The sequence below is a fragment of the Cupressus sempervirens genome, chromosome 7 (assembly GCF_028749045.1).
Source record: "Cupressus sempervirens isolate cs-2001-9-10 chromosome 7, ASM2874904v1, whole genome shotgun sequence".
NCBI lineage: Eukaryota > Viridiplantae > Streptophyta > Pinopsida > Cupressales > Cupressaceae > Cupressus > Cupressus sempervirens.
In genome coordinates, this window is record NC_143124.1 from 343,735,887 (window position 1) to 343,761,449 (window position 25,563).

The 25,563-nt window shown below is 35.6% G+C and overlaps 1 protein-coding gene across 1 annotated transcript in view; it reads right to left on the reverse strand.

Moving 5' to 3' along the window:
• Positions 1-3,861: 3,861 nt before the first annotated feature.
• LOC149546834 (protein ABA AND ROS SENSITIVE 1-like) overlaps positions 3,862-25,563 on the reverse strand; it is a 98,046-nt gene continuing 76,344 nt past the window's right edge. The window contains exons 5-7 of the mRNA XM_089791379.1: positions 4,640-4,715; positions 4,380-4,426; positions 3,862-4,241 (exon numbers count right to left, since the gene is read on the reverse strand). Coding sequence (XP_089647505.1) covers positions 4,061-4,241; positions 4,380-4,426; positions 4,640-4,715 — 304 coding nt within the window. The 3' untranslated portion in view covers positions 3,862-4,060. The remainder of the gene's footprint in view (positions 4,242-4,379; positions 4,427-4,639; positions 4,716-25,563) is intronic.

Below are 25,563 nucleotides of genomic sequence, written 5' to 3' on the forward strand. Positions count from 1 at the left end.
AAGCATTCCAGTTATAACCAAATTTAGAGTCAATATTGACTGAGCTCACTCTGGCATCAAAGGAAGATCCTGTGTTGACTGAGTTTACTCAGTTACCAAAGGAAAATTAGCATGGATCTTGTGTTGACCGATTTTACTTGGTTACCAAAGGAAAAACAACACAGAGTCAGTATTGACCAAGTTGGGTTGGTTAACGAAGGGTTTTTTGCATTGACCGAGTACTCAATTTTGTATTAGCCAACTATTAGCATATTGAGTATGATAGATTTATTGGTTAATGCTAGCTGACTTAAGGGATGATAATTGTTTGATTAAAAGTGTATTCAAGCCGACTTGACAAGGTAATTCATATAAGGTCAAGTTGAGGATTAAAATATGGAATTGAAGAAGATGAATTAAGGAAGCGAATTGGACGAATATCTGCAAGAGGACAGAGTATCTGAGTTGATCGAGCTGCAAAGAACATTCCGATCAAGGAGAATCAAATAATCAAGCCAAAACAAAGATCTGAATCAACAAAGATAGTTGCATCAGCAATCAGGTCAAGTCATTGTTACTTTCTAATAATTGTAGCAGTGAATCAGATCTCCTAACAAAGTTAGCTTAACAGCTATTTGGCAAATCCTCTAACAAGGTGGCATTCTAGATTGAAGTGTCTAAAGACCTCTAACAAGGCCACTCCTAATAGGGTGAATTGAATCCTCTAACAGGGTTACACCTAACAATGTGTTTTGTAACCTTTAACATGTTTGGCTCCTAACAAGGCTCACTTCAAAAAAGTGAAAAACAATATCTAGTTGCAATTGGTGGTTTTCCCAAATTGGGTTTCCACGTTAAATCTTGGTGTCTCATGTGTTCATGTTATTTCCTTTATGTTTCTGCAACTAAGTTAATAAAATTAATTACATTTAATATCTTAAGATTTGCATGTTTAGTGTTAACCGAGTGATAGTTATATATTCAGTTGTTAACCGAGTGATAGTAATATATTCAATGTTAATTGAGTATTAGCAAGGATTTGTTTTAAAGTTTTGTTGACATCTTAAGGGACTTGGATTTATTTTTATGGTAACTGATTCACCCCTCCCCTCTCAATTACTCCTTTGCATTTCCAACGCATCCTTATTTATGGAGGTTATTCGCAAGTGGTTACCATTGGTTCTTTGTTTTTATCCTTCAATTGGGCTTGATATAGATTTTTATGTGGCATATTCAAAAAATAATGACATGGTGACATGTGAGACAATTTAAAGACTTGTACTTTTTTTGGATTCCACTCTCTTCTTCATATCTATAATGGGAAACATTCTTACATATTGTTTACTTGGTGTATAGTTCTTCTTGAGGGGAGACATGTTTTTAGTTATTAATCTATGTTTTTCCTTCAAGCACTTACCATACTTGGAGGAGATTCTTCATTATGGGGAGACATCATGTATCCTTTGTTCCTTCCTATTCAAGAATTATTTGTTGTATAGGTAATACATATATCATAAATAGGGGATCTTGATTACTCCATCCACCCATGCATCTTTATTTATTGTTTATCTCTTTTGGAGGGAGGGTTTTTCCCATGAGTATTTCCCTCTTTCTTTGTTTTATGAGATATCTTATTTTTGTGTGTTAACTTACTAAGAATAATAAGCTCCCAAAAATAGCAACTCTACAACGAGATAGCCCTTACTAATACACTTTGGTAATATTTTTGGGTCATCCAAGATTGTCCTTACACATATCAGTTCCATTGAATAAGATGACACATTAATTTTATGTCTTTTGTTATGGAGGCACATAATTTGACTCGTGTTAGTGTTTCCTTGTATTGACAGCTTATGCAAAATCACACTTCCCAACATTTCCTAGATTATTGGTGCCTTTTACATTACACTTAAAAAACTAAAAAAAATCATTAGCTTCATTAACCAATTATATATAATACTATGTACAAAGGACACACATTTGGAACACACAATGTAATAGGGAAAGACATTTGGTATGATCTATTGATGTTTTAATGGGGCATGTGAATCTTAGGATCATAAGTTTCATCTCAAACCCAATCGTGTGTTTGTTGAGAAAAAAACATGGCATTGCTCTTTCATATGCAAATATAGGGGACTTGTGAATGTTGCTATAAAGGTCATTTGGCCACATTGTATCTTGATTGTGTTTGGCATCTACTATTGACAACCATTAATCATCTACTATGATTTCCGAAGTGTTTTGCAATCTTTGTGAACCTTGTACATAATCAACTAAACATATAATGATTCATATGCATTACCATCAAAAATATTATCTTTGGCCAAATCAATGACCTTTGATATTGTCCTACATGTTTGACATATCCTTAACAAAGACCAAATTGCTCATCTTCAAGCTCTAATAGAGAGGATGGACTCAATTCAAGAAGACTGTTAATGCTCCATCTACTCCTTGAGGGACCGTTTGGCTGCAGGAATACAAGTGGAATAGGCATATGTAAATTCTTAAAATTTTGAATTCTCCATTTGGATGCACCAAATCAGAATTGGAATAGGAATAAAATAGGAATATGTATTCCTATTTTAGCCCAAAACGAACATTTGCAATTCCACCTAAATAGGTGAAATTGAAATACGTATTCCTATTCCAGTTTTATTTATTTTAAAAAACATAAATTTTTGGATTAGTGAATTTCCCATCAAATTCTGGCTAAACCAAACAAGAATAGAAATACGTACCCTCATTTTTTATTCGAGAATAAGCATTCCCAAATAAGTAATCCTATTCCCATATTTATATTCCCACAACCAAACGAACCCTAAACTAATATTTTTGCTTAGGGTCTATCCTCCTCTTTTGATAGAGGTGTAATATGGTGTACCCACTCTTTCTTGTTTAGAATTCTAACAAACTGCATAATATATCATTCTACCTCTTTAAACATAACTAAATTTTATTTCTATTGTACTATATCTTAGGTGTTGATGTAATTATTATTTTTTAACCTTATATTTTAATTTACCTAATGCACTTTCTATTCTCTCTTACTTTTATAAATTTCAAAAACATAGCACATATCATCTTAACTGATGCATGTGAGAACCTATGTACATATTTATGTCCTCCCAACTTTTGAATTATGTATCGTTAGAGACGTAATATTTTTTAATCCAACACTAGCTGTCTTATAGTTTAGTGGTATACAGATTCGTTCATATACTTGTTAAACGATGCATAAGACCTTTAGCAAGTGCAATCTCCGCTGCAGAAATACAAAATGCAGTAATCAACATTAATACTTTCACCAGTAGATTCTACACTTCCAAACAACGCTACGTATAGCATCGTTACCATGAAAGAACATTTATCTTATTACTCTATATCTAACGTTGCTTTTCCTTGTGATAATAAAACAAACATATCCAAATAGGCTTGGACCTTTCCAGTAAAATATCGTCTACAAGCATCCTAAACCCGTACAAACTGGTTTTGTAGGTATTTTACTAACACCTCCGAGTTCTTATTAGACAAAAAGTGTCTTACAAAACACACTGGTGGGGACCAAATGTTTTCTATTCAGATGGACCAAAATGTAGACATGGAATATCGGTTCGTTTCGAATATTTCGTATTATCTCACTACTAAATAGAACTATTTTTGGCTAACAATAACCCAAGCATATAAAATTCTTTCATGTTTAATGGCTAACTGGATGAAAGTGCATTACAAAAATACTTGAGTAGAGGCTCCATAAACTGGTTTCCACTGCAGGGAGAGAAGAGTCCTCGAAAAATAACAGCGAATAAGAAAATCCAGACAAGAACGATAGCAGCAATGAGAATGACACCAAGAACAAAGACAACAACAGTAAAACAATGACGACAACAACAACTACGTCAATTATTCATATATAAAATTAAATAATTGAACAAAAACGAAAGCATGGATAAACTATTTTTTAAAATGAAGTATTGAAGAATTAGAAAACAAAATTAATGATGTAGTTCAATCCATGCATCAAGTTACAAGCATCTTTCATCATAAAAACTTTGACCGTTCACTATTAATTGATGTTCTAGAAGCGTTTAGCTCTCCAATCAATCAAATAGTTCTCTTCGTGTTCATCTTCATCACTTGAAGAAACATCACTACTTTCTGCGCCCATATACGAGGGAGATTTGACTTGTGCAGAAGCTTTCGACCTGGATAGTTCCTGTTGCTTCTTTTTCAACATTTCTACACGCTCCACATATGCCCTGCAAAACCGTTTTTCAAATTTTTAGTCCTTACAAGGCAGCACAAGAACACCTTTAAAATGGAAACATCTTCGTAGAAAGGATTTAAAAAAGAACAAATAAGTAGAGGATATTGCGAGAGAATGTTATGTAGCAAACCTCTGCTCTATAAGTTCAATCTCCTCTCTCACCTCAGCGGCATCAAACTGTAAAAAGAGCTTCATACCATAAGTGTAATACATCTGATAACTCATATAACAATAAAGAAAATAGCTGGCCACATAATACAAACTTATCAACAAGAAAACTGGTCATCTAAAATTCCAAATGCATCAAAGAATTCAGAGGATAAAAGTCACATCAACGACATAAATAAATCGAGGAAATAATCTGACATGTAAACAAAAGAAAGATTGTACCTCCTCTTCTTCCAGGCGATAATCTACTTCCTGCAAGTCCTCTTGAATGGTCTTTTGAAATTCTTTCCATTCATCCCTGCATCATTCATTAATACAATAATTAGCATACCATATATCTCTTATACGTGGCAATCAATTGTTAACCCCATATACTCTTCAAATATGCATTTCTTCTTTTTTCTCCAAAAGTATCAACCGAAGTAAATAATCAAGAGGTTTCATCTCTTATTGATAGGACAATTGGTGAACTAATACAGTTTATTTATAGACATCACGTGCTCAATAAAAAAAACCACTACAATGGTTGACTTCTAACGGGAGAAATTATTGGGAGACAAAAATCGTGAACTTTGGAGACAATCATTCATATTCACATGTCTATGATAATCATGATACCCAGCCTTACAATCATTCAGTACTTCTATCAACAACATCAGTTGGATGTGGATGACAAATTATTTTCATCGTGGTTGTATCCAACCCATTAATGAGTATTCTGAAGACACAGATAAATCAAGATTTTGTATTTTTTGCATGTACTCAAGTTAAATTCGAATCGGAAAGAAAATGAATTGCTGCCATCATTATTTACATGTCATACAGAGCGATCCTAACCATGGCTTATCAAATAGGACAGCTGCAGATAGGGATTGTGTGCACCACAAAATGAGATGACCTTTATAACATGCATGTTATGCCAAAAGGACAATTTGAATGAATCATACATTGAAAAGGCTAACATGCTGTTAACATTCAAGTTTATATTTTCATATATATCTATATCAACATGGGAAATCTTGCAAATGTGGGAAATGACTTGCAAGATAACCAACCTCTAAGACTTAGGAGCCAGCTCTTCATGTGATTTTCAATGGGTTTATTATTCTATAAAGGGAAAAAGGCTTATGAACAGGATTGAATAGAAAGAATAGAAACTTTGAAGAATTGGCTAAGTGTTAAATATCCATCTCCAAATCTCAAATGCCCCAATGGAAGAGAATTGACTAGAGATGTAAAATTGAAGTTCCTGAGGAGATATTTTGATAAAACGTAGCATTCTTGACAAGTTAAGAGGATGAAAGACATCAGTGCAAGAAAATCCAGTATAAAGAAGTACAGGGACAACATGAGAAATCTAGTTTAGGCATTTGAATTCCAAACATTCAAATTCCAGAACTTCAATTAAAAACAATCTAGTTCAGGGCATTCAAGGTTCAAGACCTCAAAGATCAAAGTGATGGAAGCATTGTCATTGATTTCATAGAGTTTCATGAGTAATGAACAAAACTATGTGTTAGTATCATCAATGTCAAAGGTTTGAAGAAGTCGTCATTGAAGTCAAATATAAGGAGTTGACTAATATTAAAATGATAAACAACATTACTATATGCTATATTCAAAAGTAAAACATTAACGTGGAAGAGACTAACGAACAATAAATATTGAAGCTGAAACAGATAGCAGCAGAGAGATATGTATAGTTATTCAATGTTATATAAATATATATACATTCAATAAATGGTAAAGTAAAGAGTACATATAATTAATACATACTACATATACAGTAGTATGAGAAGTTGCCATACCAATTAACAGTATGAAAGACAACAATCAATCACAACAGAAGCACATCAAGACAACACTGAAGACTAGTGTAAATTCTATGGCATAAATAAATAAGCAGTGATATATATAATATATCTGCAACAACATGTTTATTTCCTATGATATGCATGAGGAATCAAATCCTTAAAGACATCCAGCACCTAAAGAAAACAACGAATAGGATTTTGGCAGCAATATTAGAAGAAAAGATACATTGAACAATGGAAATGAATGCCAGCCCAAAAAAATGTTTGTCTGCAGCAATGAAGCTACAACTGTTTACAATCAAGCAAACAATGGAATGCTAACATATTAGATACAAGAATAACAGTCTGCAGCGATAAAGACACTGTTAGATAATAATTATTGAGTCAGGAGTGTTGGTCATACATCTTGGACAAAGCAGCGACACATAGATGGGTTGAAATATATAAGACGAAGGCTTAGTTAATATACGCTGGGTTTCAAGCAGCAACAACAAAATATGTAGCATCCAATACATTTCATGAAGCCACACAAGCAGCGACAACAAAATATGTAGCGGCCAATACATTTCATGAAGCCAAACAAGCAGCGATGTCAATGTTCAAACAAGAGTAGAAGTCATGAATGGTGAGTGCATCATAAATTGATAGTAAGAAGTTGGGCATTGGAAACAATGGAATAAGATTGTGGAACCTAACATGGAAGGATACCATACAGCGATGCCCTGAATGTAAACAATGCCAAAAACATCATAAGATCGAAGCCATCGAGCAAAGTGTATAACGTCGAGCAAAGCTATATGAACATTACGCAAACAAAAGCACCTTCTTTAATGCCGTATTCAAAGTGCAGAGTCAGCAATGTTCCAGAAAACCATAAACAAAAACTTGAAGAAAATAATGTGAGGAGTTCAAGATGTATCCTGGGAAAAACCCTCCTCAAAGAGGGAAACAACCCAGACTTTACTGATTATCTAAAATCAAGAGCTACAAGTCTTTTGCTTTCATCACATCTCATGTTTCATAGGAGGCATACAATATAGCAGAGATGAATACGCCAGTAATAAACGGATGGGTGTGCCTCTTCATGAAATGAAGCTCTGCAAGAGTTTATGATCTGACATAGGCTATACACTCTCAAAGATTATACACAATCATATCATTGCTCAAACTATTGAGCATAAAAAAAATGATTATACCAAAGTTGCATGGATATGGATGCAGATACAAATACAGATACAGTATTGGGTATGGATACGGCCATTTTTTAAGACCCCCTATATAGATATGGCTGGACACGACATTAATAAATAACACATACACATATATTTAACATAGTTTTTTAAGTTATTGTAAGAGTTTTTCATTACTTCAAAAGAAATATTGACACATAAATATTTATAAGTTAATTTAATGCTTTACAATATGTAAACATAGTAGAGTTGCATTCTCATTCGGTGGAAGTTTTGTTTATACTATTATTATTTTTTAATTGCTTTAATATATTAAAGGGAAGATCTACGTCAAATCTTTTTTTTAAAAATCCCATAGTATTTGGTATGGTTTAAAAATCAAGTTTACTAGGCAGACATGGGTACAGTATTCAACGTGTATCCGGGCAGTATTGGATACGGGGATACGCGTGCCCAAGGAGGGAGGGACATAGGAGTTTCCGGCAACTCTGGATTATACGCAACTTATATAATAGCTTGACAAATAATCGCAGAATACATTTAATAAAAGAGTCCATCTTCTGGCAAAATCTTAGACATAATCTCAGCACACCCAATGATGCACAACAAACAGATAATATTAAGAATCTCTGCTCAGACGAATTGACGTGCACAGGTTACTGTCGCATCATATAATGTTTCCCACCACTCACAACTTTCAACAACAAAGATAATTGAAAAACCAACTGAAAGTGAAATGCCAAAAACTGAGAAGCCTTTACGCGGCGAGCACATGGGAAGACAGTTACATAACTGAGCTGTCAAGAGTCCTCAAACATGCATATCATTCATGCTGCCAACAAGGATACCACATGGCAATCCTAGTCAGATATCATAATAACATTAAACACATTTATATTGAAGATGCTGCCTCATAAGAAAATACAGAGACAATCAAGAAGCTGAGAATGGAGAGTATGAACTGTCTCGAAGCTATACTATGACAATTAGGTGAAGCATGGACAGAAGCAGATAATCAAGTAGATGAACTGTCTCGAAGCTATACTATTCAACACTCCCTCTTAACAAGAGAGAGTTCTTCAGAATGTCTTCTCAAGACAAGTGCAGGTAGCTGCAATCAAAGATAACTGTTAACCCAAAATTTATCATAGATTTAAGATTGTTATCCCATTATAACAATAATCATCATAGCAACTCTTATAGAGTAAAAACTAAAACTGATGTCATGAAGTCACACTCATGACTTTCATCATGCTTACTAGCAAAGGATGAATCAAGGGATTTCACCTCAAACTTCTCTCTTTGAGAAGAACTCATTAACAAGGGATTGCACCTCAAACTTCTCTCTCAGACTCTCTCAGAGAAGAACTCGTTAAATAAAATTTGTAGGATCACTGAAGGTGAATTTCCTTCTCAGCAAGGAACTCATTTTTCACTATACCAAGCTTATCTCTGAAGTAGAAGGACTTCACTCTCAAAAGAGGTTTGGTAAGAATATCTGCAATCTGCTCTTCGGTATAGATGTACTTAAGTTCAATAGCCTCCCTTTGAACCATCTCTCTTAAGTAATGGTATTTAATTTCCACATGCTTTGTTCTGTCATGAAATACTGGATTAACTGAGAACTTCACATAGCTTTGATTATCACACAAAATTACGCTAGGTTCCAAGAATTGACTTAATAGATCTATAATTAACTTACGAAGCCACACAACTTTTTCAGCCGTAGAGCCTGCAACATATTCTGCTTCAGCAATACTCTGAGCCACACAAAATTGCTTCCTGTTGTACCAAGAAACCATGGCTGATCCTATACTGGAACAACATCACTAAGTATTTTTCATGTCAGGAACACAACCTGCCCAATCAGAATTAGTGAATCCTTGTAGGTTCAACCCCACGTTAGAAAAATATTTTAAACCAAATTCAATTGTAACACAAATATATCTCAGTATATGTTTCACTGCCACAAGATAAATTTGTCTTGGTTCACACATAAACTGCCTTCGCGTATTCACTGTATAACATATATCAGGTCTTGTGTTAACCAAATACATTAAGGAACCGATAGGTTGTCTATACATGGTAACGTTAACTAAATCTGATACAACAGCATCGTCATAAGATTTTTTCAGAATAGCTTCCATAGGAGAGTAACCATAGATTTACACTCAAGCATTACAAATCTCTTCAATAAACCTATTGCATATTTTCCCTGGCTGAAGATAATTAAATTTGATCTTTGCAAACTTCAAGTCCAAGGAAATAATGAAATATCCCAAGATCTTTCATTTCAGATTTGGAAGTAAGTTCTCTCTTACACTTGACAACGAGATCATCATCACTAGTAAGAAACAAAACACCAACATAAAGGACTAAAATCAGCATTTTGTCTTTATTTACCTTTAAGTTTGGATCAACATCATTCTTATTAAATCTAAAGCTAAGAAGATAGTTATCGATTCTCTCATACCATTCACGAGGGGTTTGTTTAAGACCATATAGAGCCTTCTTCAGCTTGAAAACATAAGACTCCCTGTCATAAATTACAAAACTTTCTAGCGGCTTAATGTAAACTTCTTCAAATAATCTATTTAGAAAAGTTGTTTTTACATCCATTTGATGAAGTTTCCAACCCTTTACTGCTGCAATTGCAATTATCGATCTGATAGAAGAATAGCTAGCAAGCAACAGGAGCAAAAGTTTCTTCATAGTCTATTCCTTTCGTTTCGGAAAAACCTCTAGCAACAAATCTGGCTTTATATATCTCCATACTACCATCAGCAACATGTTTAATTTTGAACAACCACTTGAAAAAACTACAGATTTATCTTTTGGTCTTGGAACTATATCCCATACATCATTTTTAATGATAGCAAAATACTCTTCCATCATAGCATCTTTCCAAACTTGTTAATTTGATACTTCCTCAACATTGGAAGGTTCGGAGGCAATAATGTGACTCATTAGTGTTATATAACCAGCATACTTGTGAGGCCTTTTGCTTTCTCTAAAGGTGCCACATGGAGCTGCAATCGGTTCAGCTTCTTCCACAATGTTCCTAGCCCACAATGGTCTCTTCTTGATGATTGAAAGAGTACTAGGACCTGTTGAAGTATCCATGGGACCTAAAGGATCAACCGAATCATTAAAATCCGTAAACTCCCTCTGAATCTTTAAGGGTAGATCTGGATCTACCATAACTGTATCTTGAGGAATCTCAATTCCTTGTCATTTTCAATGTTAGACTCATTGGAAGACTTGCAAGCTAAACCTTCATCACAAGTAACATCCCTGCTTAATTTAATCTGTTTTTGTCCTAGAATATAGATCCTGAAAGCTTTAGAGGAATCACTATAAAAACAAAGATACATTTCTTTCCTGGTGGTTCTAATTTTGATCTTTTCTCTTTAGGAATATGAATATAAACTGGACATTCAAAAAATTTAAATAACTAATGTCTAGTTTGGAACCTGTAAAAGCTTCTTCAGGGCTCATGAAGTTAAGAAGTTGATGAGGGCTATGATTCTAAATATAAACAGCACTTCTACATGCCTCAACCCATAGGAAGGTTTGATGACTTTAATCATGAATCATTGCCTTTGTTGCCTCAATTATTGTCCTATTCTTTCTTTTAGCTACACCATTTTGTTGAGGATTATAGGGAACACGAAACTCCCTCTTAATCCCATCCATCTTCAATATAATAATCAGGAAATATTCCAAAGACATATTCTCCTCCATTATCAAACCTTAATATCTTAATTTTCTTGTTAGATAAGTTTTCAACAAGAGCTTTGAATTCCTTGAATCAGGACAGCACCTCATCAGACTCTTTAGACTTAAGAAAGAAAATCCAACACTTAACGAGAATAATCATCTATGAAAGTAACATAATACTAAAAACCACTACGAGAAGCAACTGACATAGGACCACATAAATCTGAATGAATCAAATCTAAATAAGAAAATGATCCCTCAAAATTTTCACTCTTTTTGAGAAGGGTTTTCAACAACTGTCACAGTTGCTCGAGTCTTTGGCATGGTATTACAATTTCTCACAATATGTCCATCCTACCTGAAACATTGAATTTTAGAATGATATTTCTTTTCTCTTTTTGGGGCCAAGGGTAGGTTCAAAGTTTTTGTCTCTAAACCTCTTGAAGCTTCCTTTCTTCCCTTTTCCTTTTGAGGTATGAGCTGCAAGGACATGATCATCTTCATGATGATTTCTATGACCATTTCCTCTTGCTTCTAATCTGCATTCTCTTGAACACAATCTGCCCTTAACCTTGCAAAACTTGGTAGCTCATCTCATCAACTAATGCCTTGAATAAAGGATTCCCAAGAATGGAGAAGTCCCTTCATAGCAAGCACAACAAGATCTTTTCCTGAAAAATTCTCACCAATTGCTGGTGCAGGAGCACCCACATAAAGTATTTAGGTCAAGTTTTATGCACGAGCCGACTCGAGAAATTTATTCCGATTTTGTCATTAGGATAAGATCTTTTCTTGGGATTTGTTCAGACCCTCGGGTCATTCTTCCCTATTCTATATTAATCTAGAATTTTCTATATTGTGATAATCTAGAATGTTCCGTAAACTATCGTAGAAAGTATAAATAGAGTTTTTAGGTTTAGGTTTAGGTAAATTTATTCCGATTTTGTCATTAGGATAAGATCTTTTCTTGGGATTTGTTCAGACCCTCGGGTCATTCTTCCCTATTCTATATTAATCTAGAATTTTCTATATTGTAATAATCTAGAATGTTCCGTAAACTATCGTAGAAAGTATAAATAGAGTTTTTAGGTTTAGGTTTAGGTCAAGTTTTTGGAGAACAAAGTTTCTGGATACGAAGTTACAGGGAGAAGAAATCTGTAGGAGAGCATGTGTATGTAATGTTCATTCGATAAATTAATTAGAAGAATTTTATTATCTATCTCTTGCTGGTGTTGGTTCCTGTTGTGTTTTCTTTCATTGCGTTTATCTCTACATCATTTTTGGTATCAGAGCTTGGGGAAAGCTCCTGAGGCAATTAGATTTTATGTCTGGATCAAAGTCAGAAGCTGAAACATCAAACATGGTCACCAATGCTGAACTGGCAAAGAAGATGCAAGAATAGGAGAAAATCAATAAGTGGTTATTAGATGAATTTGAGAAGATGAAGGACCGGATGGAAAAGAAAGCAAAGGTTTCCTCAGAGCAAGAGGAAGAAGAGGAAGAAGAGGATACTCCTGAGTAGGAGGTGGTTAACATACCTGCAGACCAGAGATACTTTATAGAAGCCCTTGAAAGAGTTGGTAAGAAGGATGCCAAAGGTGACCTACCCATCTTCTCGGGAAAGATGGATGTTGATGCTGTTGTGGATTGGATAGAAGCCTTGAACAACCATTTTGAATGTGAAAATATAGCAGAAAAGGACAAGGTAAAAATTGCCAAGTCAAAGTTGAAAGGACCAACCCTCACTTGGTGGAATTTCACTCAAGGAGAAAGGGTCAAAGAAGGTAAGAACATGATAACTTCATGAGAAAGGATGTGTGCCAAGGTGAGAGAAACATACTTACCTGAGGATTATGAAATCCAACTTCATCGAAGGAGACAAAGTTTAAGACAAAAGGAGCTAGATGTCACTACCTATACTGAAGAATTCCAAAAATTAAGCCTAAGGACAAAGCAAAGTGAATGTGCAAGTGTAAAAGTTGTTAGATATCTCAATGGATTGAGGTTGAACATTCAAGAAGAACTTAATTTATTATGTCCGGATATAGTACAAAAATGTTATCAACTAGCATTGAAGGTGGAAGCCAAATTGAAAAGAAAGCAAGAACAAAATAGCAGAAGAAGAGGAAGAAATCAAAGGGGAAGAGGAAATTTCCAAGGAAGAGGACAAAACCAGGAAGATTATAAGGAGAATGCAAGAAACTAGTCAAAGCAAAGGAAATTTCAGAGGTAACTTCAGAGGTAGAAGAGGTAATTCAAAAGGTGAATTTGGTGGTAGAAGGTCAAGTCCGATTGTTTGTTTCAATTGCAATAAGGAGGGACATTATGCATCTAGGTCTCCAGATAGAGCTAGTTCAAGTTCACAAGGTGAAAAAAGAACACATTTGGTACAAGATGATGAATACCAATAGAAGGAGATGGCTGACTCAGATAGTGTACCTGAAAGAGGAGAAAGTTTAATGATGAGAAGAACACTTTTGAAAGTGCCTACTACCATGGAACCACTACAAAGGAAAACTATCTTTAGGACTGCTTGCAAATCTAGAGGTAAGGTATGTAAAGTCATTATTGATTCAAGATCTACTGAGAATTTAGTTTCTCTTGAGATGGTTGAGAAGTTAAAACTTAGGAGAATACCTCATCCTTTTCCTTATAAGGTTTCATGGCTAACAAAGGGTCAACAAACTCTCGTAAATGAGCAAGCATGGGTTGATTTTCAGATTGGAAAGTATAAGGACAGAATTTTGTGTGATATAGTTGACATGGATGCATGCCACCTATTATTTGGCAGGCCCTAGTAGTATGATTTGTAGGCACAACATGATGGAAAACTCAATATATACACCATCAAGAAGGATGGAAAGGTGATTAGATTGATTCCATTTGCTGATCATGAAGAAGTGGAAGAAAATAAAGAGAGGGAAGCCAAAATTATGATGGTTGATAAAAAAGAATTCTTACTGGACATGAAGGATGAGCCTAAACCTTGTTTTATTTTGCTACCAAACCCACAACCACAAGAACCTGTTGGAAATAATAGAAAGGAGGCTGAAACAAAGAGAATTCCTAATGAAGTGAAAGAACTTTTGGATAAGTATGAAGGTTTGATTTCAGAAGGTATGCCAAAGTCTTTAGCACCCATACGAGACATTAGTCATTGCATTGATTTGATTCCTGAAGCTACTTTACCCAATAAGGCTGCATATAAGATGACAACTAAATAAAATGAGGCGATTGCTAGACAAGTAAAGGAGTTACTCAATTCTGGCTTGATTGCGAAAATCTTAAGCCCATGTACTGTACCTGTTGTTTTGGCACCCAAAAAGGAAGGAACCTGAAGGTTGTGCATTGATTCTAGAGCCATTAATAAGATTACAATCAGATATAGGTTTCCAATGCCAAGAATTGAAGATTTGCTTGATTGTTTGGGAGGTGCAAAGTATTTCTCCAAGACTGACTTAAAAAGTGGGTACCATCAAATAAGGATAAGAGTTGGAGATGAGTGGAAGACAGCATTCAAAACCAATGATGGATTATATGAATGGAAGGTAATGCCATTTGGACTCTCTAATGCTCCTAGTACCTTCATAAGACTTATGAATGAAACACTCGAAGACTTCAATGGCAAGTTCGTCATAGTATATTTAGATGACATATTAATTTTCAGCAAGACAAAGGAAGAACACCTAGAGCACATTGATATGGTTTTGAGAAGACTTCATGAGGAGAAACTGGTAATAAATTTGGAAAAGTGTTTGTTGTGCAAGAGGAGTTGACATATCTGGGTTTTGTGATCTCCCAAGGTAGCTTGAAGATGGATAAAGAAAAAGTAAGTGCTATAAAATCCTGGCCACCCCCAAGAACAGTTGGAGATGTTAGAAGCTTTCATGGTCTTGCTACATTTTATAGGAAATTCATAAGAAATTTCAGTCATATATGTGCTCCTATGTTAGAAACTATTAAAAGAGGAAGGAAGTGTAAGTTTGCATAGAGTCAATCAACAAATGAAGCTTTGGAATTGCTTAAGAAAAAGGTTAGTGAGCAGCCAATTCTTTCTTTACCTGATTTTAACAAAGTTTTCCAAGTAGAATATGATGCTAGCAAGGTTGCTATAGGGGCAGTTCTTAGTCAAGAAGAAAAACTAGTGGCTTTCTTAAGTGAAAAACTCAATGAAGCCAAGCAGAAATACTCTTCATATGACCTAGAAATGTATGCATTGGTTCAAGCTCTCAAAAGGTGGAGACACTACTTGTTGCCAAAGGAGTTTGTTGTGTATACAGATAACCAAGCACTTAGTTTTCTGAATAGCTAAGACAAATTAAGTCATAGGCACATGAAATGGATGGAGTATTTACAGGCATATACCTTCACCATCAAGCATAAGAAGGGCATATCAAACAAGGTTGTTGATGCTCTTAGTAAAAGGAATCTGACTGTCTCCCAGATATAGCTAGAAAGTGTGGGAATTGAAGCACTGAAGGACATGTATGTAGCAGATCCAGATTTTGGTGACATCTACAAGGTATGTATGGAGTTTGGTGAAAGATAACATGCTGATTTTCCTGATTTTTTGATACAAGACAAACTTCTTTTCAAAGGAGGACAACTGTGTGTACCTAGGTGCTCTATGAGGACAAACATTATCAAAGAGAAGCATAGTAGAACAATGGGTGGACATTTTGGTTTGGATAAAACCTTAGAATTGGTTAGAAGGTACTACTATTGGCCTAAACTTCAGACTAATGTTAGAAACTTTGTGCAAACATGTATGATTTGTCAAAGGGCCAAAGGAAGGACTACAAATGCTGGGCTTTATCAACCTTTGCCAATACCATCTAGACCCTGGGAAAGCATAACGATGGATTTTGTAATGGGGCTGCCACGGACACAAAAGGGGCATGATAGTGTATTTGTTGTGGTAGATAGGTTCAGCAAAATGGCCCACTTCTTAACATGTAAGTCGACCTATGATGCTTCTCATATAGCAGATCTCTTTTTAAAAGAAGTCATAAGGATTCACGGGCTACCTCTCAACATACTTTCAGATAGGGATGTGAAGTTTGTAGGACACTTTTGGAGAACTTTATGGAGGAAACTTGGAACCAATTTATCATTCTCATCAGCTTACCACCCTCAAATTGATGGCCAAACAGAGGTAGTTAATAGAACACTGGGCAATTTGCTAAGAACACTCACAAGACAACATGCAGCAAAATGGGATGTAATCCTACCCCAAGCTGAATTTGCATATAATAACTCCATCAATAGAAGTACAGGAAAGTCACAATTTCAAGTGGTGTATGGAATTCATCCTAGAGGGATTTTTGAGTTAAGAGACATGAGTTCACAGCAACAAGTTAGTGCCCAAGGAGAAGAATTTGCTACAGCCATAAAAGAAATCCATGATGAAGTCAAAGCGCAACTCCAACAAACCTCTAACAAGTATAAGAAGCATGCAAATCAGAAACGAAGACACGTAGAATTTGAAGTGGGAGATTTAGTATGGGCAAATCTCAAGAAGGAGAGGCTACCAAAAGGTAAGTCTACCAAACTTATGTTGAGAAAACTAGGTCCTTGTCAAATATTAAAGAAGTTTGGACCAAATGCTTATGAGATTCAACTGCCACCTAAGATTGGCATTTCTCCCATCTTCAACATAGCAGACCTCACACCATTCAAAGCACCCATTGAAGAAATTGATACAAGACAGATTGTTGATACAGAAAACATTCAACGTCTACCATTTAAGCAGACACCACAGCTAGAAAGGATACTTGACACCAAAGTCATAAAGTAAAGAAGAGGAAAGGAGTCCAAGCAGTATTTGGTAAAACTCAAAGGTTATTCAGATGTAGATGTTGTGTGGATGACCGAACAAGATATCAAGAAGCAGGGTACCACTCTACAAGAGCTCATCTCAAGTGGGCTTGAGATAAAATTTCCTGGGGAGTATGGTGCAGGAGTACCCACATAAAGTATTTAGGTCAAGTTTTATGCACAAGCCGACTCGAGAAATTTATTCCGATTTTGTCATCAGGATAAGATCCTTTCTTGGGATTTGTTCAGACCCTTGTGGGGTCATTCTTCCCTATTCTATATTAATCTAGAATTTTCTATATTGTAATAATCTAGAATATTCTGTAGACTGTCGTAGAAAGTATAAATAGAGTTTTTAAGTTTAGGTTTAGGTCAAGTTTTTGGAGAACAAAGTTTCTGGATATGAAGTTACGGAGAGAAGAAATCTATAGGAGAGCAAGTGTATATACTGTTCATTTGATAAATTAATTAGATGAATTTTATTATCTCTCTCTTGCTGGTGCTAGTTCCTGTTGTGTTTTCTTTTGTTGCGTTTATCTCTGCATCAATTGCGCTAAGCTAATACTTCAATTTTGAGATTTTCATGAAGTATGTAACTACAGAATCTCCCTTTTCCATCTAGACATGCAACAGTTGATGCCTCAAGGCAAGAACTCTATTGGTATTATTGAACTCATACAATCCTCAAGAGTTTTGAACATATTTCTGGCTGATTCCAATTTTGAAATAACTGGAATTAAATGATCTTTGACAATCAATCATGATCTTCTTAGCCATAATCTTGTTCTTCTTCCACCGAGTTCTTTCAGCTTCATCAAATGGCTCTGTAACATCAAAGTTAACATAATCAAACAAGCTACAGAGTTAAAATAATCCAACAGATCACTCTCTTCTAGAGCAATGAGAACCCTAGGTTTCCAAGAAGCAAAATTAGAGGAACCATCTAACCTATCTTCAACTTGGAGCTCATTTACCATTTTTTACATAAAAAATAACTAGACAAAACAAACACAAGAAGCTCCTATAAGAATGATTTATGCTTCAAGATCGAATTTCTTCAAACCCGCTTTGATACCATGTTAAATTTGAAGCAGAAAGCATAAACAAAGACTTGAAGAAAATAATACAAGGAGTTCAAGATGTATCCTGGGAAATAACCTTCCTCGAAGAGGGAAACAGCCCAGCCCACCAAACTCAAGTACTTTATTGATTATCTCAAATCAAGAGCTACAAGTCTTTTTTTTCATCACATCTCATGTTTCATAATAGTTGTCATGTCCCCATTTTGGAGGCAATTTGATTTAATTAATTTAATTAATTAGGTTGTCCAAAACAATGAATATTTTATGAGGATGACTAATTAATTATTTTAATTAAATAAATAAGTGGTATTAAGTTAATTATTTATAAAGTTATCAAATAAATAGATATTAAAAAGGTAACTTTATATTTAATTAATTTAATAAAGTGACTTGAATTATAAAATATTTTATAAAGTCACTTAATAGATAAAATAAAATAATGTTCTAGAAGTTTCTGGAGAAAGTGGAGAAAAAAGAATAAATAGGCATCCCGAGTTTCATTCTGATCATCCAATTGTTTATTTCTCTCTTGACATCAAATTGTGATTCAGTCACATAGTCTATTGTGGAGCCAAGTGGTTTCAGATAGTCAATTGATCTTTGGGAACGAAAACTCCTTTGGATTAGCATAACTAAGAAAGTGAAATATCTTCTGAAGGGTTGCACATTTGGAGGTGATACTTCAGTCACTTCAGCTAGGGCATCATTAGGCTTAAGGCCATTTTCAGCATTTCAGTATTTCAGGAGGCAATTTTAGCAGGGCCGAAATTATTGGAGGTCATTTCTAGCAGGTCTGAAATTATAAGAAGCCATTTTAAAGCAGGCCGAAAAAGCAGTCCGAAAAAAGCAGGCTAAAAAAGCAAGCCAAAAAAGCAGTCCGAAAAAGAAGCTCCGAAAAAAGCAATCCGAAAAAAAAGCAGTTTGACAAAAGCGGGTTTGAAAAAACAGTTCAAAAAAGCGGATCTGAAAAAAGCAGTTTGAAAAAGCAAAACGAAAAAAGCAAATCCGGAAAAAGCAAGTGGAAAAAGCAGATCGGAAAAAAGAAAAGCAGAAGGGGCAGCATTGAAGTAATTTATTGCAGCCATCTACAATCAGGGACGGCAGCTAGAGAGGCACGACTTGGGCACTTGAGGAGGTTATTTTCTGTTCATTGGTATTGCAATACATCTATTCTCTAAGGCAACTTCATATGCCAGGTCTGATGTGTATTTTCATAGTTGCCTTTCACTATAGAGTGCTGTTGTAACTGTCATTTCGTATCAGACCTATCATTCATTAATAGATACATCATTCATTTTTACATTTCTCACAATGGTATCAGCAATCCATGGCTTTAGTTGTATTTAATCATGCATGTGAATAGCATATTGCTGTAGGGGAGTATTGAAGTTAGATATTTAGTATTGCATTAGTTTTCATTGGCAACTGTAGGTGCATATTACTTTACCAGCAATCATCATATTTTGATATCTTTGTAAATGCCAAGAGTCTTGGCTAACTTAGTATGAATATTGTATTGGATACTCATTCTCAATCAAGGAGATACAATTCCTAGTCATTAATAGTTGTCTTTGAGCGTTAATATATCATTTTTTATCAGCCAGTTAGCTTGCATACCAACTATTTGTTAAAATACCAGTTGGCTGTAGGTGATCATTTTCATGATTAGAACTCATATATGCATTCACTATTGCCAAAATTAGTTGCATATTTATGTTAGGTCATTGTTCAGACAATTTGGAGTCTTTTGTAAGCATTTTCTTTGAGGCAAATCCAAACAAAAATCACTGCAGCAATCTGAAAAGTTATATCAGTCAGAGGACCCTTGCTTGCAAAGTGTTTGACGAAATGTCAAACAACTGAAGTATAAAGATTTTTTTGGTGTTTGAAGAAGTTATAACTTGTTGAGGTTATTACAGTGGTATCAGAGCTATTGACCTGCCATCCTGTTGGGTAGATTGGACATTGAATTAGTTAGTTAATCATGTTTGCTTCAAGTACCCAAAAGCAGTGGGACAAGGATATGAAGAAGCTTAAACAAAATTTAAAAAGGTTGGATGAAAGTCAAAAAAGGATGAATGAATTGATGGTTTCCATGTTTAAGAGGACTACATCACAGAACAAAGACAAAGAGGAACAAGAGGTCTCTACAAGTGAGGTATCTAGAAACCTCTACAAGGAGTTTGCAGCAATTGGTGACCGGCATATAGCTGAATCTAGGGAGGACAAAAATCAGACTAGCTTGGAGGAAGATGTTGGGCACAAAATACTTCAGAAGGTAGTGGGAATGGATATTACGCAGATTGATAGTAACGGTCAACTTGATACTCAAATTGAGACAATTGTATACAGGTCGTCAGAGGGTGATGTCAGAGGTACTCGGGATGGTTTAGTTCCAACAGGCAGTGACTACAGCGTAGTGGGTTCAGATGATGATTATGAGGATGTTGTTGTGCATTATGGTGAGATACTTGGTAGAGATGAGCAGACATTGAGCATTCATGACTTTGCTGAGAGAGAGTACTAGGCACAAATAGATGCTTCGTCACATAAGGTTGAGGCTAGTAGTACTTCACATGATTTGTCCAACCAGCTGAAGGTGAGCGAAGATAGTATTGTGACTTCATTATCTCATCATGACAGAATGCGGGGTATGATAGAGGATCACATCCGGATGATTCAGTTACAAGGTAGACATAAGGGAGTTCAGGGAAAGTCTTCTTGTGTTGACTTACAGGTGAGTAGGGAAGGAATGGAAACGATGAAGTTGAGTTATTTACATCTATCAGATCCTGACCATCTTCTTACCTTTGTCGGAGACTATTCAGATGCCTTGAGGAGGAAGGAGGAGGAAGTTGGCAGGCTTTCTCGCGAGCTTGAGGACACTCGAGCTTCTTTGGTGAATACTCCATTGGCATTACAAGACTGGGAGAGACATGGGGATAAGCATGGCATGGAGTTGAGTTTAGTTTCATCTTGCACTCCTGATACTCAGCTTTCTGCGGCACATAAATCATATGTGGTCGTTGATAATGTTGTGAATTCATCTTGCATTCACATCCAAGATATAGGGACAATGTCAAGCAGGTATGTGGAGTTAGTTGGTATTGGTCATATTACTCAGGTGAGAAGTTTGCTTGGGTTACCAATTGATTTTAGTATACGGATATGGACTCGAGATTGTTATATTGGCATTTGGGATTCAGTTGACTGGAGATCTTTAACACTTTTTGGTAGCAATGATTGTTTGGGTGCTATCATGGATTTGATTAGTAGATTACACAGTGTTGTCTTTTCTTGTGCCAACAGCTCATCTGATGTTGGTATTAGTTTTTATACACCGGTGTTGGGCTTTGTTCATATATTCAGTCGACCATTCTTGCTGGAATGTGTTGATGATCTTTCATATTTGGCAGTGTGTACAAATGAGTCCCAGGATCATATTGGCATTGATGACATCCAGGAGGATGCAGTGGGCAGTTTTGAAGACTTAGTTTCCTTGGCAGTTTCTTTTGGTACAGAGGAGTTGGATAGTGATGCTACAATTTTTGATACTCCATATGTTGATATGAGCTTTGGAGTTGATTCATAGGATATGGATGGTAATACTCTAGAGACCAGTAACTTTGAGGATACTCGTTTAGACAGTGCATCAGAGGAGTTTGGTAGGAGAGTCTAGCCAGTGCCATCATGTGTCTAGTCAGTTGAGAGTTAGTGAGCGAGACATTGCTATAGCTTGCCAGCATTTCGATGCTGCTCGTCAGTTGTTAGCAGTTTATGGATGGGGTTCTCCTACTAGTGATGAGTAGGGAGGCAGTTATCTTTCCTTGACAGAGTTCCACTCTTTATGGGAGGCTATCCGGATTCTGAGACAAAATTATATGCAGTTGGTAGCCGACAGAAATTATCTTATGGAGTGGGGGAGTACAGCATACGATGCATTATTGGCCAAGGAAGATGAGGTGAGTGAGCTTACTTAGCAGCTCGAGGTAACTTCTGAGATTCTTGAGAGTACACAGTTGGCTTTCGAGGAGTCACAATTTCATTTGGCTAAGGTGACCGTGGAGTTAGAGCGACTGCAGTCTTTACCAAATTCTGTACAGTCACAAGCTGTGGTGTCTGGTGATCCGAGGATGTCCATGGTCGAGATTGTCAAAGACAGTGGAGATGGGGATGCATCCATCCTTAATACTAACATTGGCATATCGGGTTCGTTCCCACTAGAGTCAGGTTCAGTTGAGTTGGGTGTTGTAGTAGATTGTATTGCAGCTAGAGAGGCACGACTTGGGCACTTGAGGAGGTTATTTTCTGTTCAGTGGTATTGCAATACATCTATTCTCTAAGGCGACTTCATGTGCCAAGTCTGATGTGTATTTTCATAGTTGCCTTTCACTATAGAGTGCTGTTGTAACTGTCATTTCGTATCAAACCTATCATTCATTAATAAATACATCATTCATTTTTACATTTCTCACAATGGTATCAGCAATCCATGGCTTTAGTTGTATTTAATCATGCATGTGAATAGCGTACTGCTGTAAGAGAGTATTGAAGTTAGATATTTAGTATTGCATTAGTTTTCATTGGCAGCTGTAGGTGCATATTACTTTACCAGCAATCATCATATTTTGATATCTTTGTAAATGCCAAGAGCCTTGGCTAACTTAGAATGAATATTGTATTGGATACTCATTCTCAATCAAGGAGATACAATTGTTGGTCATTAATAGTTGTCTTTGAGCGTTAATATATCATTTTTTATCAGCCAGTTAGCTTGCATACCATCTGTTTGTTAAAATACCAGTTGGCTGTAGGTGATCATTTTCATGATTAGAACTCATATATGCATTCACTATTGCCAAAATTAGTTGCATATTTATGTTAGGTCATTGTTCAGACAATTTGGAGTCTTTTGTAAGCATTCTCTTTGAAGCAAATCCAAACAAAAATCACTGCAGCAATCTGAAAAGTTATATCAGTCAGAGGACCCTTGCTTGCAAAGTGTTTGACGAAATGTCAAACAACTGAAGTATAAAGATTTTTTTGGTGTTTGAAGAAGTTATAACCTGTTGGGGTTATTACAATAGTCATACAATATAATAGATATGAATACACCAGTAATAAAAGGATGCATGTGCCTCTTCATGAAATGAACCTCTGCAAGAGTTTATGATCTGACATAGACTATGCACTCTCAAAGATTAAACACAATCATATCATTGCTCAAACTGTTGAGCATACAAAAATGATTATACGCAACTTATAGAATAGCTTGACATATAATCGCATAATACAGTTGATAAAAGAATTCATCTCATTGCAAAATCTTAAGACATAATCTCAGCACACCTAATGATACATAACCAACTGGTAATATTAAGAATCTCTGCTCAAAAGAATTGACACACACAGGTCACTATTGCATCATATATTGTTTTCCATCGCTCACAACTTTCAACAACACAGATAATTGAAAAACCAACTGAAAGTGAAATGCCAAAAACTGAAGGAAGCCTTTGCGCAGTGAGCACATGAGAAGACAGTTACATAATCGAGCAGTTAAGAGACCTCGAACATGCATATAATTCATGCTGCAAGTAAGGATTCCACATGGCAATCCTACTCAGATATCATAATAGCATTAAACACATTTATGTTGAAGATGCCACCTCATAAGAAAATATGAAGACAATCGAGAAGCTGAGAATGGACAGTATGAACGCCATTTGTGAAGCACGGACTACCTCCACTAAGGAAGATATCAGACGGAAACCTATGCTGAGCAAAAGGAAAACATTTGAACAGGAATCGCAGAGTTATTGAAAACAAGAAGACAGCAGCACAATTAAGTGACAAGATGAAGCAGGTACGGAAGCGAATAATCAGGTAGAGGAACTGTCTCACAGCTATATTATTCAACAAGCAAATGCGGTAAATATAGGAGTATCAGGTTATGAACAAATATATTACTAGAGGTCTTTGGCGGCATTTCTTGTGTGTATGTAAGTCAATACGGACACATGGCGATGAAATCAATATAACCCAATAAGTCAGAATTAAATTAAGCAAACACGAGTGATTAGAAAGTGCGATATTGACTGTGTGGTAATTGCCATCAAGCAAAATGAAACCGTCGATAGTAGAAGGATTTCATGACAAGGAAGAGATTAGCGCTAGATGTTGTTGGGAGTCTTCAAGCTTCATAAGGTTCCTATTAAAGAATAAAATCAATAAGTTTTAAGTTTATTAATTGAATAGAGATTAATAAAAGAAAAGACACAGTCTTTCTAAATAGTTACGTCTTTAGTTTGCAAGATGTAAAAATGTGTGAGGTCAGCAATATAAGAGTGGAAAGAAAAGAACAAGTGTGAGATAAGAATTAAAAGGAAGCCATATAATCAGATTAAAAAATCTGATTTATATATATTTCAGAGTGATGTGGAGTGATTAATAAGAAGAATGTGTATACAAGGAGAAATATCAGAGTTGAGAGAAGATATAAAGAAGAAAGGTGGCAAAAATATGAAGAATGCTTCAGGCTCATTTTAAAGAATATAAACAGCATATAGTATGAAATTTTATGCAGAAATAAAGGAAATGTATGATATTCGCATATGAATGAAGAAAAAACATACAGGCTTAAAATAGAGGTATAATATAGAAGGTATTAAAACATCCATCACCAATTAAGCAAGCAACATTGATAAGGTGGAAAAGTTTAAGTGGAGTGTGTTGGTGCTCACGAAGACAAGCAGTGGGAGTTGCTGCTTCCAGTAGGTCAGTGCCAGCGAATTGTGGGAGTTGGTGCTTTCGGTGAGTTGATACTCATAAACATAGAAGTTGCAACCTCTCGTAGGTTGGTGCCTACAAAACATTGTAAAACAACAAATTTATATAAAAAAGCAATAATTTGTCATGATTTTCTCCCACATTTGGTTTCCAAGTAAATAGTGTTCATGTGCATAATTGTTTATTTTAATAATTGATTCTATTGTGGCAATTAAAGTTTTAAAAAGGCAAAAGTTGTTATTACGCTGATTCTCACCCCCCTCTTAGTATAATTATGTGCTCTTCAATTGGTATCAAAGCAGGTTCCTTTAATAAAGCCTAACCACTTGAAGGTAGATCTGAAGAGCACAAATAGCCGAAAGTTTTCAAAACAAGCGACCAACTTTTGATGGGAGAAATTATGCATTTTGGAGTACAAAGATGGAAGCCTCTTTAAATTCTATCTGAGTACAAAGATGGAAGCCTCTTTAAATTCTATCGGATTTGGTGTTTGGCAATCAGTATTAGATGGGTATACACCTCCAACAACACCACCAACAAATACAGTCGGCAAGAGAAGTAAACATAATGTCAATGCAAAACATGCCATTTAATGCAATCTTGCCAATTCAAAGTTCATGAAAGTTCTGCATTGTAAATCTGCTACGGAGATATGGGACAAGTTAAAAAATATTTATGAAGGAGATGATAAGGTGAAGAAAGCCAGAACTCCAAACCTATGCTCCACGGGGACG